The following is an 18,182-nucleotide window of genomic DNA, read 5'->3' as shown; positions in this document are numbered from 1 at the left end:
TTCTCCTTCAGACTGGCTTAAGGAATGGGGCATACCTACTATCAAACTATCACTAGGAACTTCTTACCCCATCATACTTTGTTCTATACATGATATATTATACATATCAATTATTTATAAGGTTTCATACTTAAAAGATTTATATTGCATCTTTCCTAAACATTGTTATCTGTGCAAATAGTGTATTGCATCCTTGAGATAATAAAATGTCTCTTAAAATCATCTTTTTTCTATGATATCCAATACCGAACTTTAAACCTAGTAGCCAATATTTGACCACTTTGCTCATACCCTAAAGCCTAATTCCTATCCCTCATCTTCAACGCAGAAACCTCAAATCTGAAACTTTATGTTTAAAATTTTGAAGCCAATTGCTTTCCCTCAATCAGATCTTTGCTTAGTTCTAATCCAAAATATATTAACCATAAAAATTAATCAAAAGGAAGAAGCAATAACTTGGATTAATACATACAAATAAATGAATACCTTTCTTCTCTTATGATCGACAGATTCAAGTGCGGTACGAAGCTTAGCCACTTGTGAGGAATCCTCGACTTCTTCAGTTGCCAATGTACCAGCAATATCCTAGTAGAAGGCCAACGTATCAAGAATATGACAACTTAAATATAAACTACCCAAATACAGAAGGCGTGACTGTAACCATACAACTCATTGACTCAAGGTAATAATAAGCTAGAAAAGTCAGGGAAGAGAGTTCAAACTTGAAATACTGGACACAGTCTAGAAGTATAGATTTGGGAAGCTAGGCCTCAACCATACAAAGTACCTTCAAGTGCTGCAATTGAGAAGTATAAACCCGCTTAGCATACTCGGACAGGAGCTGTCCAAGAGCATCAGTTTTGGGTGGCAATGCTGCACCAAGACCAGCCATCCATCCATCCATAATCGCTGTTGAAAGCAGTTCCAGTTGCCCAGTCGTTCCCCCTGTGGCATCAACCCCAGTAACAGAAAGAAACTCAAAGTTCTCCGCCAACCAAGATCTGATTTGACGTTGCAGTTCACCAGCTGGAGTGTGAACAAAGAGCATTGCAAGACCCTTGTTGCCAATAGCAAAGCTTTTTGCTTCTTCAGTTAGTTCCCTTAGCTTTCCACCAGTGACATGCTGCCTCCATGTCTCCTGCCCATCTCAAAAAATAACCATTGAGCCCATTAATTATAAGAAAACCTGATTAACAGTAAATGCTCCCCACTAACAATACAAGTGGTGTACAAAAACACATCAGTAACTGATACAAAAGACAAAGTCCAACAAAAAAACCATGTGAATAGTAAGCACAGAGTGTTTGATACCTGAGAAAATAGCAAATATACTGGGCAACAAACAGACAATAACCATATAATAAATTGTAATGCATGAGGCAGATACCTCATCAATCCCACGGAGTTTCAAAACAATTGAAGATAACTTGGACTTCTTTTCGTGCTTTATATTCACTTTAAAACCATGAAACTGCTCATCAACAAGGGAGCTCCTTGCACTGGAATTAAAACGCACTGGGGACCTGCCCGGACTGCTGCCCCTGCTGGAGCTCCTACTAAGTGTATTAGCCTTCTCTAAAAAGCGCTCAACCGGGTAAACCTGTGAGTTTAAAGTTAGAGAGCAGATGATCCTCCTCATCTCTACAAAACATGCAGATGTCAACATATACAACAGCAGGAGAACAGAAATATGGCATATGAAGTCCCTTTACCTTAATGGATTGCAGTTCAGGTGATCTAGCAATTAAAGATCTTATATACAGAATTCTAACACGTGATACAAGCATGGTATCCATCACCCTCCTTGGCTCCATCTTCCGGATAAATGAGAATACCGCATCCCTGATTTCGGCGAGAATCTCATGCTCTCTTGCAGCACCTGCTTTGATGACGGCAGCCAAAACCTGTGACATAGTAACATAGACGTTTTTCTTTTCAGTTCCGATGGCAAATCATGGCGTATGGATAAAAGCTACCCTAGTAAATTAATATCCAAAAACTAGTTGTCACGTTAACTGAAAAAATTCAATCTACGTCAATGTTATATGAGTTCATATTCTAATTAAAAGTATATGCAAATTAAAATAATAGCATAAAATTTGGCATTTACGAGTAGGAGCTCCAAATTGTATTGTCCAGGGGAAATTTCACAGCAATAGTTTCACTTTCATGGTGGTCCAATTGATTTTTTTTGAAGAGGTTTAAATAAAATTACTTTTGACACCTATCACTGTGTCACAAAAGAAAATGGCATAAACAGCCCTAGCCTCTGTTAATCTCTCAGCTGGCATCCCGCATTCACACTCTTATTTGACTGCCACTTGGTTATGTAGAGGTAATGGAAGTATTGCCATTTTCTGTGGCACCACAGGTTTAGGCACACAAATTGATCTATGTTTGCTGATAACCCTATAAGGAAAGAAACCATCTTTTTGAAGGAGTTATTGCTAGAGCTACCTCCAATAAGGCAAACATGTTTTAAAATTTATGCAACATAATTGTAAAGCAAAAATTTCCACTTGACTTTCTTCCATTCAGCATTATTTCCTACAGCAGTGGAAATAGAGCAATACAAAAAGGAATTGCGTCACATGTCAGCATTGTCAGGATATTGGAAGGTTGGCTTTGACATCCCAAAGATGACTAGCAGAGATTCTAATAGGCACAAAATACACGTGGACACATTCGAGGTACACCTAACCTTAAGATTGATGTAAACTTCTCTTCTCTCTCTCTCTCTCTCTCTCTCTCTCTTTGTGTGGTAAATAATTGTTTTATATTAGAAATAGAAGGGTTACAGAAAAGCAATGTCCTAGAATCCCAATCAGGTGAAGGAGATCCCATCAAAGGAAGGGATTCCCTCTTACCTAGGGTCCCCACACAGGAAAGTAAAACCAAAACCCATTACATTCTAAAGTATGCTTGAGCTTCAGCATCCTTCTGAATAAGGTCTTCTAGCTCTGATGGAAATTCACTAGGTTTCCACTCCACCTGGCTCTGTGTCAACTGAATTCCAGTCATGAAATCAGCTGGCTCGTTTTGCTCCAACCACACATGCACAAATTCCGTTGCATGAAAAGCTGCCATCTGTCCTATTTCCCATTTCTCATTTCAAAGGTTGGATTGCCCGTGGCCCTTGGATTACCCCATTAATAATGTCTATTGCCAACTTGAGATCAGATTGGATAGAAACAACCAGCAAACCTTTTGATATGCAGATCTTCAAGCTTTTCAGCCCTAACCCTAGCCCTAGCCAACCCCTAGAATTATAAATCCTAATTTCTAGAGTCCCAATTTTCTACCACTTGCTGTCTATAGAATGCGACAAGAACTGTCATCTTTGTTGGATTAACTTCTCGCGCACTGTCCTTAAGCATGGAGGCTTCTCAATCCAAGAAGAACTCTTTCTCTGTCTCCTCTTTCTCTCACTCTCTTCCCCCTCTGGCGATGTTCTTATCGCCGTCTCTCTCTCTCTCCCCCCCTGAGCCACCAGGGAAGATGTCTACGTTCTGACCCTCTCTGTCTCTTATACCTCTCTACCTTCTCTTCTCTCTCTTCTTCTCCCCCCCTCTCGCACTCCCTCACTTCCTTCTCATTATTTTTTGAGAATTGCTAGAGCAGAGCAAATGTATCCCTATGGGAGAGGGGACATCTGCTTGCTTCTCTCTCTCTCTCTCTTCCTTCTCTTTATTCTTTGAGAATTGCTGGGAGCAGAGTCAAGCGTATCCCTATGGGAGAAGGGACATCTGTTTGCTCCTCTCTCTCTTGTTCTCTATTGTCTGAGAGCTAGATCAAGCATATCTTTTGTGAGAAGGGACATCTGCTTGCTCTATGTCTCTCACTACCTCTTCCCTTTCTTCCCCTCTCTTCTTTCAGTTTCTTTTCCGAGATTTGCAGGGAGCTGGAGCAGGCATATCCCTGCGAGACATCTGCTGTTCTATCTCTCTCATTCCCTCTACCTCTGTTCCTTCTCCCCTTTTCTTGGTGCAGTCGATTCTTTTCTATCGGGCCCCATCTCTCTTTTCTCCATCATACTATTTTTAATTTCTTCTCTCTCTCTCTCCCCCTCTCCCCCCCCTCCTGGCTTTGTTCGCTGTTTCTTTCTTTCCTCTTGCCTTCCAGAGATTTGCCCCGAGCCCTCTTGTGTGATGCTTTGGTTTTCCTACTTTGGCTGTTACCATTGATCGATGTGATGCTTCTTAAGTCTACTTTGTTGAATACCTTGCTCGCGATGAAGTTGAAGACTACTGATATTAGCGTAAATCAAATTTGATACTTTGTAAACCTGCGAATTGTTGCCCGAGTCAAGAAGAAAAATGGTAAGGGTGATTTTCATTTGGACCCCCTAAGGTTTGACTCAAGTCATTTTTTACCCAAAGAAAGTGATATCTTGCATTTGCCTCCCCTGTTGTATCCAAAAAACCAAGGACAAACTTGAAATGAATATCAGAGTTCTTGAAAGGGTTCATCTTTGTAAATTTGAAGTTTTAAAATCCTCGACGTAAAATAAAAACATCAAGTATTTTATTAGAACAATCAGATAGTAATTCTCTTGCATGGCTTAATCTAACGGTTGAAAGGATATAAGTAAGGGTGTCAATACGGTACCGAAACCGTTTAACCATACCGTACCATATAAAACCGTACCATACCGTACGGTATGTACCGAAACCATTTTCTAGAATTTGGTATGGTACGGTTTTGGTTTCAGACGGTATACCATTGGTACATACCGTATACTGTACCGAATTACCGAATACCGTTTTTAAGGTTAGTTTTGAAATTTTAGTTTAACCTTTAACCCCTAGCTAATAGGTGAATAACCAAGGTGCTAAAGGACTATAGTTGTAATAGATGGTTCTTCCATTTCTATAGATCTTAACCAGTTAGTCTCTAAACAACTTGTGCTAATTTGGGATTGTATTTCTATTATTTGTTTCCCCACCAAACAGGTTGCCTACTTGCCTAATAACCATTAACCTCCTAGCAGCAACAGCTAAGAAAGCATAGCATTTCATTTGTATTTGCAAATTTCCAAGCATTTCAAGTATGAAATTTACATGGGTGTTTCGTTATATTGAAAGCCTAAAAGATGTTGTCTTGTATAGGAGAAAACAGACAAACATGTAGGCAAGTTTGAATTCTAGAATAGCTAATGTTGTCTCCATTTTTTTGTCTCATCCACGTCCTTCAGGCTTATCTTAAAGGTATGTTTCCCCTGGTTGTTATTTGGCTTAATCAATCTCTTCTCTTTCTCATCTATTGGAGTGCCCTTCTAAATTAAGGTTCATTAACAAAGTGATATGATTTTATACCGAATTCATACCGTACCATATACCGAAAAGTTCGGTTTTTTTCGTACCGATTTTATACCGAAACCGTACCAAACCGTTTTTAAAAAACCGTTTTCATACCGTACCGAATTTATATGGTATGGTATGGTTATGGTTGGACGGTTTGAAATGCGGTACGGTACGGTACTGTACCGAATTACCGATACCGTACCGTATTGACACCCTTAGATATAAGGGTATTTTGGTCTAGTTTGCCCTTAGTTGGTCTTTTAGATACCATAGGGGAGGCAAATGCAAGATATCACTATTTTAGGGTTAAAAATGACTTAAGTCAAACCTCAGGGGGTCCAAATGATAATTACCAAAATAGTAATGGTTTGCCTCTTGGGTTCGTATTTTGGACCATTATTTCGCAATGTTTTGTATCCTCCTCCTCTTTATACATCTTATTAGGTTTGGTGCAGCATTTTGAATCCTCTTGGTTTTCTTTGTATTACGCTCCCCCTTCTTTCATTTGGTAATGAATTTTTTTATTCATCCCAAAAAAAAAAAAAAAACCCTAGGACTTGAATCTGAATTTTAAAATAACTCAATTCAGATTTAGATTTCCTTAAACCCTAGCCGAATCTTTGCCTACCCTTTTCTAAACCCTAAATCCATAAAAACAGTTTATGTACCATAACACCAGCATTCAGAGAACCCTAATTGTACTGCTGATTCAATTTAATTGATCCTGAAGACTGGCCCTCAATTTGGGGGTTACATCAGGTCGCCTCTAACATTGACCCATTTGTGTCCATTCAAACCTGCTAAATGTCTAGTATTTACCAGACAAACCTAAGAAGGTGCCATTATATCTGCTTCTTTTTTCCAACAAAATAAAATATAGGAAATGGATATGAAGCTATCATCTTTAGAGGGAAGAGTTTCAAATCACGTATTTCAAAGTGAGGGTACTTGTAGATTCATCTAAGGCGTTGGACTTCTAAATCCCGCTCCCTTGATTCGATTTGGAACGCAATTTATTTTGATGTATCGGCTAGACTCATTTGCATCCCCCATACCCCCGGTTGTTGATTCCCCAAGGAACAGGCTTATTGTTGTCTCATGGGGCCTCAACTCCCAAATCATACCTTCTCCCTAATTCTTCTTGCTGGGTTCATCCTTGTAGTTCGTTATTTGTTTAATATCATTATTTATTCATCCAAAAAAAAAAAAAACTATGTATTGCTACTATTAAGCATTTTGGCCCATGACTTGTACAATAAACCGTCTACTAATTCCCATTGCTAGTATCAGCCAGGTAACTACTACTCTCTATAATTAGACACTGCTTGAGAAATTATGAAAAACAATACCAGCATTAAAAGCTTATTTGCACCATCTGCAACAGTTGCTGGGCTCTCATATTGTTCAGGATTAAAGTCCATCAATGCCGAAGTAAGATATTCTCCTGCTGGTGTAGTCTTTACTTTCTCACCGCCTGATTTAACAAGAGCAACTGTGCCATCAAACATATCTGCGGTGGAAGGCAATGGAGGAACATCAAGAGAGTTGTCTTTGCTATTATTGCTCCTGCCAAGATGATACAATAATTTTTTATTACCAAACCTGTCAAGGACATAATAAATGAAGTCTGCTAGATAACAAACAAAATGAAGAATAGACACACCAGAACAGTAACAACAGTCATAAACAGAAAAGCATACCTTCCCAGGTCCCCAGTCTGAAGATCTAACGATCTTCTGGCGGAAGGACTTGAAACCTGGACAAAATAAAGTGCTCAGAAACAAATGCCATTTGATTAACAAGTGATTCTACCAAAAATCCATACATATGGTTTGATATCAAAAGAACTAATGACAAGAGGAGACAAAAGAGAACAAGGGAAGTAATGGGGGACAGAATAGAGAAGAAAGAAGGATAAAGAAGAAAGGGGGAAAAAGGAGAAATCTGAGAAGACTCAAGCTTGAAGAAGGAGAAGAACACTTATAAGAAGAAGAAGAAAAGAGGAGAGAGAGAGACAGAGAGAGGGGGCTGCTGCAAATGCACAAAGCCAAAGCTTCAATTCATATTTTTCTATTCCATCTTCAATAAGCTGATTACAAATGTTAAATAATAAAACAAACATACTTAATACGAAAACAACTATAATAGGACTCTTGGTAATTTAAAACTAACAAAAGACTGATCTTACTAGGACTCTTAGGAATTTAAAACTAACTAAAACTTATCCTAGATATCCTACCCAAATAAAAACTTTGATTACATGATTATCCCAATAATAAATAACAAAATTCTAAATTATCTCTAGAACTCCCACGAAAACATATCCTATTTTATTTCCTTGCAAGCTGGAGTTTGGGCCCACCAAATTTGAATCTATTTCCATGCAAGCTGGACTTGGGGCCCACCAAAAATGAAAAATATCATCTAGGTTACTGTTCATGCTACTGTAGCGTGAACAGTAACTTCTGGTTGTGCTGCATCAAGAAGAGGAAAACAACATCACTAAAACCCACTTTCCATGAAAAATACATTAGTGAGATTACTGTTGCATTTTTGGCTGGTATATTAAATAGAGAAACTATTTCCTGAGTGTATCAAACATTTGCTACCTAAAATCATCGTTCAACCTTTTTAGCACGCATGTGACTTGCAAGCATTGGTTTCAGATTTTTCGTAGAGATAACATGTTCCATTTATAACACAAAAAGAGAACATAGAGTTTACAAGGCTCAACAGAAAAAGTTACCAAACAAAAATATATGGAAGAAGCTATAATGGCTCACTCACTCAAAAAGAGAGTTCCCCACATATGGATAGTCTATAGAAGCTCACTTCAATCCAAGCTATTTCACAATTTATTCTTGAACAAAAAATTCAAAATTGGAGTACCACAAAAAAGACTCAGAAAGGATAAGGCTGATAAATGTGATATCTATAGACCAATCCAATCAGTTCCACTCCAACAACAGTTGGACTTAGTTAAATCAATAAGTTCAGTTTTTATTTTTAGTCTATTATTTATTTTAGTATTCCTTTGTAAGAGTGAGTGAGACTTTGGCTTTACATTTTGTTTTTGAGTTAAACAAGGATTTGTGTTTTATTTCCTTTAAATGGTTTATAATGTTGAGTTAGGATGCAATGTCACATTGAATAGAACGAATTGAGTGATAAGTTAGTTGAGAGTGAGATTTCCTTTCCCTGTATCTACTTGCCCTGCTTCCTTCCTATCCTTCTAATTCCCTATGAAAGCCCAACAAGGCCACCATAGCAAGCCTTTCCTGGTCCTGCATCATCTGGTATCAGAAGCCGCCGTCAAAGGTGTGGTCTATCCATCTGTCACTCTTTCTGAGGGCAGACCAATGGACCCATCTCTAATTAGGACCATAAACTGTAAGACTTTAGGCATCACATACCACGATTAAAAGACTAGCTACCATACAAAAGCAGAAGTCCCGGGCCCATGAAAACCGCAAAGCTTCATTGAAAGAGAATTATTTCAATTGACAAGCACAACAACAGAGGAGTACATAGAAGTATAGCCCTTCTGACTACATCACTACGGCCCTGGTTTCCGACCACCTTATATAACAGGGCGAGCACAATGGTGCTATATATTCCATCTCTCGACCACCGGCTGGTTGGTTATTACGGGTGGTCAACGACCAGCCATTTAAGAATAAGTGGCGAACGCCACTAGGAGGAGGCATGGCATCCATCCCTTCTGCCATATAGTGCTTCATGTGTAAGAGTATGGGCATCGGAGTTCTCAGTGCCCTAATCAAATGGTGTCCTACAGTGACAAGGACAACATACCTTCTGAACCAAAGGAGTAGCCACCGACAGGAACAATCAATTTGGTGGTTGAAAGTGATCCAAGCCTTCAGATGTTAATGATGAGAGTGATGATGAACAGTGATACTGAAATATTATTCAGCTCCACTTGGCTACACAAAGTTCCAGATGAGGAAGATAATGATTGGGATCAAAATAATAATGTCCAAGTAAGAGCATGATGCAACGACATTGTGATACAGTGATTGATCCAGGCAGTTGCATTAATGTTGTTGCGGAAGATGCCATTCGGAAGTTGGGTTGAAGAACCACATCCAAACCCTTACAAATTGCATGGGTGACTAACAAAAACCTTAAAAGTGAATGTAAGGTGCATGCCTGTGTATTCTATTGGACGAATAAATGATCAGGTGCGGCAGGTTCTTTAAAAGTCTGCCACATTCTTCTAATGCCCATGGTTATGACAAGAAACCAAGATTCTGCCCAGCAAAAGATCTTCCATTTATCAAGTGTCTACCTGATACAATGGGTTGACTCAGATGGCATTCTGAGACCTCATCTGAACTCTTCAGAGGAGGCGAGTTGATGCAGTATCAACATATATATGCTTAATTCCAATTCCCTTTAGCTATTCTGGTTATCTACCTGCTTCTGTAACCAATTGCACACTCTTACCTACTATTATGGTCCTCAACTGTTCTATGTATACCGTTAAACCATCAAACTATGTAATAACCTGTTTATCCCTAACTGTGATTCATTCTCTGGTTTAAGATTCTTGTTTCAAGGAATTTTAGAAGTCTTCAAATCTGTCCTACATGAGAGTAAACAGATTATTTTGGCAGGCTGAAGAAAATATGATGCAAAGACACAGAGCTGCTTATTTTCCCTTAGCAGATATTTTATGTTCTGTAATAGAAGACAAATAAGCCTTTCTTTAGTTTCTATTTCTGTTTCTGTAGGAGGGTTTAGGTCAATTTGCATCCTCAATTTCTGCTTTAGAGTTTAGACCCTCCAGACCCTCCAAGACCGGAGTTGAATTTGGCATTTAAGTTTCTATATTTTGTAGTGGTAATATCCGTTGGCCTTAAAGCAACATAAATTTCTACAACAAAACAATAAAGACTTCAGGTTTTTTCTATGTCTTATGAATTTGTGGAGATCATTTGATAATCTACATGCCAAGGAGTATCCACAGTCAACAAAAGCAGATTCCCTAAAACAAAGCAATTCTTTCTTCAACCAACAAAAATTAGAATCAGAGCGAAAAGCACCATAGTTCACAAACACCACTTTGTTAACCAATTCTGTTGCTCTTTTTCTCAGATTCAGACGATTATGAAACACGCCTATGTCAACAAATTCTATTGCATATTCTCAGCTACAGTAATCCTGGTCCTCGCTCTACAACTTGATCTGTAACTTCCGGTTGCTCCTTTACTTTCAACTCACATTCTCTTCTAGATACTACTAATGATTAATGATTACTACTATTGACTCCACTAATTGTTCAGATTTATAACACCTACTAGTACCATCATACTCCAGGTTTCAGTGGGCAGAAAACAGACCAGAAAACTATCTAGCATAGCTAGAAACACCATAATGGAGAAATCAGTACCCGCTAGAGCAGAAGGAAGCCTGGCTTACAGGACCATTTGAACTAATTTGTTCATTCATCTGATCTAGGAATTCAGTCTGCATATCTCCTAAATCAACTCAGTTTCTGTTCTTAGTTTTCATTCTTTAATCTTATTGTTTTCAATTTTTGATAAGCACACTTGTTCTACTTCTACCTTATATTTTGATAAAATCTTCCCTAAATCCTTAGTTAGAGTTTCCATGTTTTGTGTTACCAAAACACAAACATCGAGACCACATAGTGCTTGCAAGTTGCAACATGATGGTAAGAGAGATTTGACAGTGTATAATGATTAACAGACGTCAACGTTACTGATATTATAAACTATGAACTGCCTAGGCGTTGAGCCACTTTTTTGACAAGCAAGTATTCAACTGCTCTGTCGCCTTGTGCCATATTACTGCTGAGGCAATAAAGCGTCACTTTTTCTGCATTTTGTACTTGGAACTTTTTTTGGGGGGGATTTCTTTTAAAACATAACCACACACTAATATAATAGTTATTCATTTCGGATTTGGGAATCATTAGATGGAGAATTATTCGAAATAACATGATCTACTGATTTATCGAGTTGGTCAAAAAATAAGTAAAAGAAGAGGAAAAATTAAATTCTGATTCCAATTTGAGAATTATTGGTTTACTTAAAAAGTTTCGGGAAGATCTACAACGGAGGCTATTTACTTAATTAGGAGACTTATAGAAAGGTATAGAGAATGTAGGAAAGACCTTCATATGGTATTTATTGACCTAGAAAAAGCTTATGATAGAGTCCCTAGAGCGTTAATTTGGCAAGTACTAGAGAAAAGAAATGTTGCAAGTAAATATGTAGATATAGTTAAGGATATGTATGATGGTTCAGTGACTAGTGTTAGAATAGTGGGGGGACAAAGTAATGAATTTTCGATAACAACTGGGCTACATCAAGGGTCAACTTTAAGCCCATATCTATTTGCATTGGTAATGGATGAATTAACCAAAGACATTCAAGATGAGGTCCCCTGGTGTATGCTTTTTGCGGATGATATTGTGTTGATTGATGAAACCCAAGTGGGGATTAATACCAAATTAGAATCATGAAGAGTAGCTTTAGAATCAATAGGCTTTAAACTTAGTAGATCGAAGACAGAATATCTAGTTTGTAACTTTAGTCATGATCGGGCAGATGATGAGGTGGTGATACTTGACGATAAAGAGATTCCTCAGAGTGATTGTTTTAGGTACCTAGGTTCAATCATAAGTAAAAGAGGTGATTTAGAGGATGAGGTTTCCCAAAGAATTAAAATAGGGTGGATGAAGTGGAGAGGTGCGTCCGGGGTCTTATGTGATCGACGTATTCCATTAAAGCTTAAAGGAAAATTTTATAGGATTGTTGTTCGACCAGCTATGATGTACGGTGCAGAGTGTTGGGCTATTAAAAAAAATCATATAGATAAACTTAGTGTAGCAGAAATGAGGATGCTGAGATGGATGAGTGGCAAAACTAGGATGGATAAGATAAGAAACGGTCATATTAGAGTTCGTCTGGGAGTTGCTCCCATAAGTGATAAGCTTAGAGAAAGTCGTTTGAGGAGGCACGGCCATGTTCAACGGAGACCTATAAATGCTCATGTTCAGAGAAGTGATATAATCCATATTGAAGGAACTAGAAGAGCTAGGGGTAGACCTAAGATAACCTTAGGAGAAGTGGTGAGAAATGATATGTATAGCTTAGGCCTTGTATCTAGCATGGCCTCGAACATAACTGATTGGAGGGCAAGAATCCATGTAGCCGACCCCATTTAGTTGGGACAAGGCTTATTGTTGTTGTTGTTAAAAAATTTCGGGTAAAAATTGAATGTTTAAGTTGTGCAAACAAGCCAACAATTGCCACCTATTTGACATCATGCTATCATAGAGATAAGTACAATTAATACTTACGTTTTCATGCTTATAACTTTATATAGTTCATAATTATATATTTATATGTTACGATGAGATGAACTCATGTTTGTTTTTTTTCACGATAATCTTTCATAATTATGATTTTTTAATATTTTTTCAGTTTGTAGTAAAACTATATCAGTTTTTGGTACACTATTTTGCCACATAAAATGGTCGTATTCAAAAAATATGCCCCAACCGCTTTGGTTACTGTAATTGTTGGTTGGTTTGGTTCCATCAGTGGGTCTGGTTTATTTACTCAGATTGTGATTTTTTGTTGCCCAATTAAGGGTCTTTATGTAATATTAAACTTTCCAGTTCATTATAAATAAAGAGGCTTGGGATCACATGGATCCAATAAGCCATCCTACCACAATCGACCTTCTCAACATGGTATTAGAGTCAAAAGTCGATTAGGGAAGAAAATAAAAGAACAAAAAAGGATCTCTCAATTCTCCATCTTCCATTACTGCTGCCGCTATACCACCTGCAACCCAATCACCATCTCAGACCTAAAATCACCCAATCACCATCGCAGACCTGAAACCACCATCGCACCTGCATCTATAACCATTCCAGAACCTATCAACTCACCTACAACTCATCGCCATGCCTTCCAGACCTCCTGCAACCCATCGTTGTGCCTCCCAGACCACTTGCAACCTGTTATTGTGCCTTCCAAACCACTTGCAACCCATTGATGTGCCTTCCAGACCACCTGCAACTCATCCCTGTAGTTCCATCAACTTCATCTTCTTGCCACCATCGCCTCTCATCAGAACCAAAAGCTTTTCTTTGATTACCATCCCAGCAACCTTTGATCTTGTTTATTTTCCCTTTTTTTGAGTCGCAAGAACCTTGCGAAATGAAAAACAGAAAAAAAAAAAAAAAAAAAAAAAAAAAACCTGTAACGTCTTCTTCTTCCACGATGCACTCTCCATATCGCCTCTCTGCAGTCTTTTTTTCCTTTGAACCAGAGCCGGCGACACTAATTTCATTGGTTCTCCTTTGAACAAGAACCAACAACAATAGTTTAACCCCCCCCCCCAAAAAAAAAAAAAAAAAGAATGTCCTGTATAAACCCTATGAATATCTAGATTTATTTGGGTGGTCCGGCTATTAAATTTTGTGATGTTTCAGTTGTTTCGAATAGGTGAAGATTGAAGAACAGCAGCAAGTTTTTTGAAAACATGGCATCCACCAATGGTACTACTGCTCCCACTAGCTTTGAACATTACCCTACTCTTCCTCCTCTTTTGGTAAGATTTGGTGGGTTAACAAATTATTTGATCTGGTCACAATCAGCTTACCTAACTATTGTTGTAGGATGACTTGTTGGATACATTACAGGCACCACTATCAAGCCTACAACCACAAGTGCTTCTTAGGATAAATGGATCTCAAAGACTCAAATGACTCTCTTATCATCTTATTCCTTTTGATTTCCGTGAATCCAAATCTTGCACATGGATACCTATTGCTTGATACTGCCTTTGAGATCTAGAAGGCTACTACAAAAACATATGGACAATTGGGGAATGATGCATAGGTTTATGAGCTACGGAAGAAGCTTCATGAGACCACCTGGAAGGAACTGATTGTAGCTCCCTACTATGCTGAATTACACTCTCTTTGGCAGGAGTTAGATCACTATGTGGACTATCACCCCACAAATACTGATGTTGTGGCTGCCTATAGGAAGGATGTTCATAAAATTCGGGCATATGACTTTTTAGTTGGTTTGAATATGGTCTATGATCAATAAGGATGCAAGTATTGAATCATTCTCCATTTCCTACACTAAAACAATCTTATGCCCTAGTTCATTGTGAGGAAAGCCGTCATTTGATCATGCTTCATGCTCCTATTATGGATAAATCAATCCCACAGTCTATTAGCACCAAATCTTATTTGACCAAGAGATTGTCAATGTGAATACTATCATAACCCATATCATACCAATACCACTTGTTGGAAGATCCATGGGAAGCTTGCTGGTTTTGAGCAGAAAATGGCACAAAGAAGGGAAAAACCGAAAGCTAATCTTTCTAAGACTGTTCCACGGCACCCTCTGCAGACATTGGTTTTTCACAGGAGGAATTAGCTGCTTTGCGACGTATTCTGCAATCTTCTACTACTGTTGTAGCTTTTACTACTGCTCCTTCCACTACCCATACCAACTCCTATCTTGCTACATCAGGTAAAACTTTTACAGGCTCCCATGTTTCTTCGATCTATACTCCTTTGATCATTGATACAGGAGCCACATATCATATGACAGGTTCATCATATTTTTTCTTACATTATTCTTCAACTTCAAGGAAAGATAAAATTCGAATTGTTGATGGCATTTATTCTTCCATTGCTGAAACGGACCATTTAACATTCTCCATCACTCTCTTCTTCTAAAGTTTTGCATGTCCCTTCCTTCTCTACTAACTTGCTTTTTATTAGTAGCCTTACATATGACTTGAATTATAAAGTCACTTTTTTTCCATCTTACTATGTCTTCCAGGATCGGTAACGAGGAAAGGAGATTGGATGTGGTAAACTGGATAATGGACTTTATCTATTGGAGCCGATTGGAGGATCTACTTTTGCTCTGGTTGCATCTTCTCATCAGGTCCATTAAATTATGTTAGACCTTCATTATTGGCATCGTAGGCTAGGTCACCCTCCTCTAGGTATTCTTAAGAAAGTACTTCCTAATTTAGTTTCTTCTTGTAATAAGGATTGAGTTTTTTTTTGGGTGAAGCCTACATTTTTCAAAGCAACTCGTTCTATTTATTTACATTTTCTTCATAATAGAAACTCTATTCATGTTGTGTTAATTCATACTGGTGTGTGGGGCCTTTGGTGACGTGTGTCTATTATTGGCCATAGATATTTTGTTACTTTCATTGATTGTTACTCTCATTCTACTTGCATTTATCTTTTAACACCTAAAAAAAATGAAGTTCTTCGATGTTTTTGAGATTTCAATGCCACTGTGAAGATCAGTCGCAGTGACAATACATGAGTATATTGATGGTGAATTTCAGAGATATCTCTTTGACTCTAGCATAATACACTATATCAGTTGTGTTGATAAAGCTGCCCAGAATGGGGTTGCCGAGAGAAAGAACCGACATCAATTAGAGATAACACGTTCTATTATGATTGCTATGAATGTCCCTGACAAACACCGGAGTGATGCTATATTTATTGGCTTTTACCTTAGGAATAGGATGCTTAGTAGGATACTTCATTTCAAGTGTCCTAATGAGATTCTCCAAGGAAAATTTTCATTTGTTATTCCTCCAAAGGTGTTTATTTTTATTATTATTATTAAAAATGTGTGTGTGTGTGTGTTATGCCAGAATCACAACCCACCAAAGTACACTGGCTCCCCACGGCTTATGTTGCATCTTCATGGGGTATTCCGCTACTCAAAAAAAGTACAAATGCTATCATCCTCCTTTCAGGAAAACCATTATGTCTATGGATATTATGTTTAATGAGTTTTGTCCTTACTATACACCTCTTTAAGGGGAGAATCCTAAAGGAGAAGTGTTCTTTCCAACCTTGCACTATCCTACCATACATGTCACCACAACACCACTGAGAGGCCCAAAAATAGATTCCTGACCAGGGGAAGCATTTGATTAGCATAGCAGAGGACTCTATGTCTCCCCCTTCTTTGTCTAAACCTTATGAGGATCCGACTTAAGGGGAGACCACCCTTGTGAGACACACTATTGAGGTATTCTAAAACAAAATTGACCAGAATAAGGAGGTGCAGTTGTATCAGAGGAAGAACTATAATAGGCCCAAGTAGCCAGAGAAAGTTAATGTGATGCCACTCCAGTCTTCTGCTCAAGAATCAAATTCTGTTGTTCTCCCTGAGGTATCCGTTTCTGATCTTCCTATTACTAGTAGAAAAGAAGTTAGATCTTGTAGCATCCCATAGCTAAATAAGTTCCTTATGATTATTTGTTTGACTCCTAACATTCTTTTCTATCCTCTTTATCCTCTGTTTCTATTCCTAAGGGTTGGCAAGAAGCCTATGCTAATAAAAGGTGAAAGGTAATTATGGTAGAAGAAATGCATGCAATGAAGAAAAATGATACTTAGGAGCACGGTACAAATTCGATCAAAACATGCGAAATTTCGATCAATTTTGGAACCTTGAAAAGAGACTTTGGGAGACCAAAAAAAATCCCAAGTTTTGATCGAAACCGTCGAAATTTCGTCAAAACCTAGTTCAACCCAGCTAGACTAGCTGGTTCATGAGAAATTTTTTTTCCAAATTTTTGGGGAAACCTGAGACTTTTTCCAACAAGTTTCTTAGTTTTTCCAAATTTTTTATTTTTTTGTTTCTTTCAGGTTTCTCCAAATACCACAACAACTAACCCCCTCCATCAGGACATATTGAATGTTATGTACTTAAAGTTAAGTTTATAGTGTACTTCTTGGACAACTCTACATTGAATGACATATCTACATAGACTTTTTTAGCAAAATGTATGTGCCAATGTGTTTTTATACTCTAATTAGCTTAAATGTAGAGTCCCACCCTAAAATACTCTCTAAAACCTGTCGAAACTTGCACAAAAAAGTCCAAAGTTTCATCGAAATTTCTCAGTTCCCACTTAGGTTTCCCATTTTCACCTGGTCAAAACTTAAGTTTCCCTCGAATTTTTTTATATGCTTGGGAGGTAGTTACACTTCCACTAGGAAAAAAACCGTGGGCTATAAGTGGGTGTTGGTGGTAAAAATAGAATATGGATGGATCAATCAATTGGTAAAAGGCTAGACTAGTTGCGTATGGGTCTACCCAGACTAATGGGATAGATTATCAGGAGACCTTTTCCCTTGTTGCAAAACTGAATACCGTTCGAGTTTTGCTATCAGTAGCTATGAACAAAGACTGGAATTTGCTCCAACTAGATGTGAAGAATGCCTTCTCACATGAGAAATTGGAGGAAGAAGTTTATATGGAGATCCCACATGGCTTTTCTGATGACAGCACTATAAGAAAAGTTTGTTAGTTGAAGAGGTCAATTTATGGATTGAAACGATCTCCTGGATGTTGGTTTGAACACCTCTAGAAGGCAATGGCATCTATTGGGTACAACCAAAGTAAAGCTGATCATACACTATTTGTCAAGAAGTCAGGTACTAAGATCACTCTTCTCATTGTTTATGTGGACAATATTGCCATCATAGGGAATGATGGTGAGGAAATACCGAGGCTGAAGGACTTTTTTGGCAAGGAATTTGAAATTAAAGAGCTAGGGAAGCAATAGTGCTTCCTAGGAATTGGGGTGGCCTAGCCAAAGAAGGGTATATATCTTATCTTAGAGGAAGTATGTTCTAAATTTAGTTTTTGAAGTGGGAACGTTGGGGTGTAAAGCAATTGACACCCTTGTTGAGGCTAGAGCTAAACTCAAGGAAAAAGAGAGGAACCAGTGGACAAAGGGAGATATCAAAGGCTGGTAGGAAAGCTTATCAGATTTTTATTTGCAGCAGATGAAGGTTGAGAT

General features: G+C 38.1%; 1 protein-coding gene across 2 annotated transcripts in view; it reads right to left on the bottom strand.

Annotated features, from left to right (window-relative positions):
• The window catches only part of LOC149018138 (kinesin-like protein KIN-14B), a 99,227-nt gene that overhangs the window by 10,924 nt on the left and 70,121 nt on the right, over positions 1-18,182 (bottom strand). For both annotated transcript variants that reach the window (XM_089152460.1, XM_089152461.1), the window contains 6 exons: positions 7,004-7,059; positions 6,653-6,869; positions 1,713-1,904; positions 1,388-1,600; positions 788-1,138; positions 487-585 (listed from right to left, as the gene is read on the bottom strand). In XM_089152460.1, coding sequence (XP_089008586.1) covers positions 487-585; positions 788-1,138; positions 1,388-1,600; positions 1,713-1,904; positions 6,653-6,869; positions 7,004-7,059 — 1,128 coding nt within the window. The remainder of the gene's footprint in view (positions 1-486; positions 586-787; positions 1,139-1,387; positions 1,601-1,712; positions 1,905-6,652; positions 6,870-7,003; positions 7,060-18,182) is intronic.

Source organism: Hakea prostrata, chromosome 4 (assembly GCF_041222555.1).
Source record: "Hakea prostrata isolate BN-2017 chromosome 4, UWA_Hpros_2, whole genome shotgun sequence".
NCBI classification, from domain to species: domain Eukaryota; kingdom Viridiplantae; phylum Streptophyta; class Magnoliopsida; order Proteales; family Proteaceae; genus Hakea; species Hakea prostrata.
This window is presented reverse-complemented; position numbering and strand designations above follow the sequence as displayed.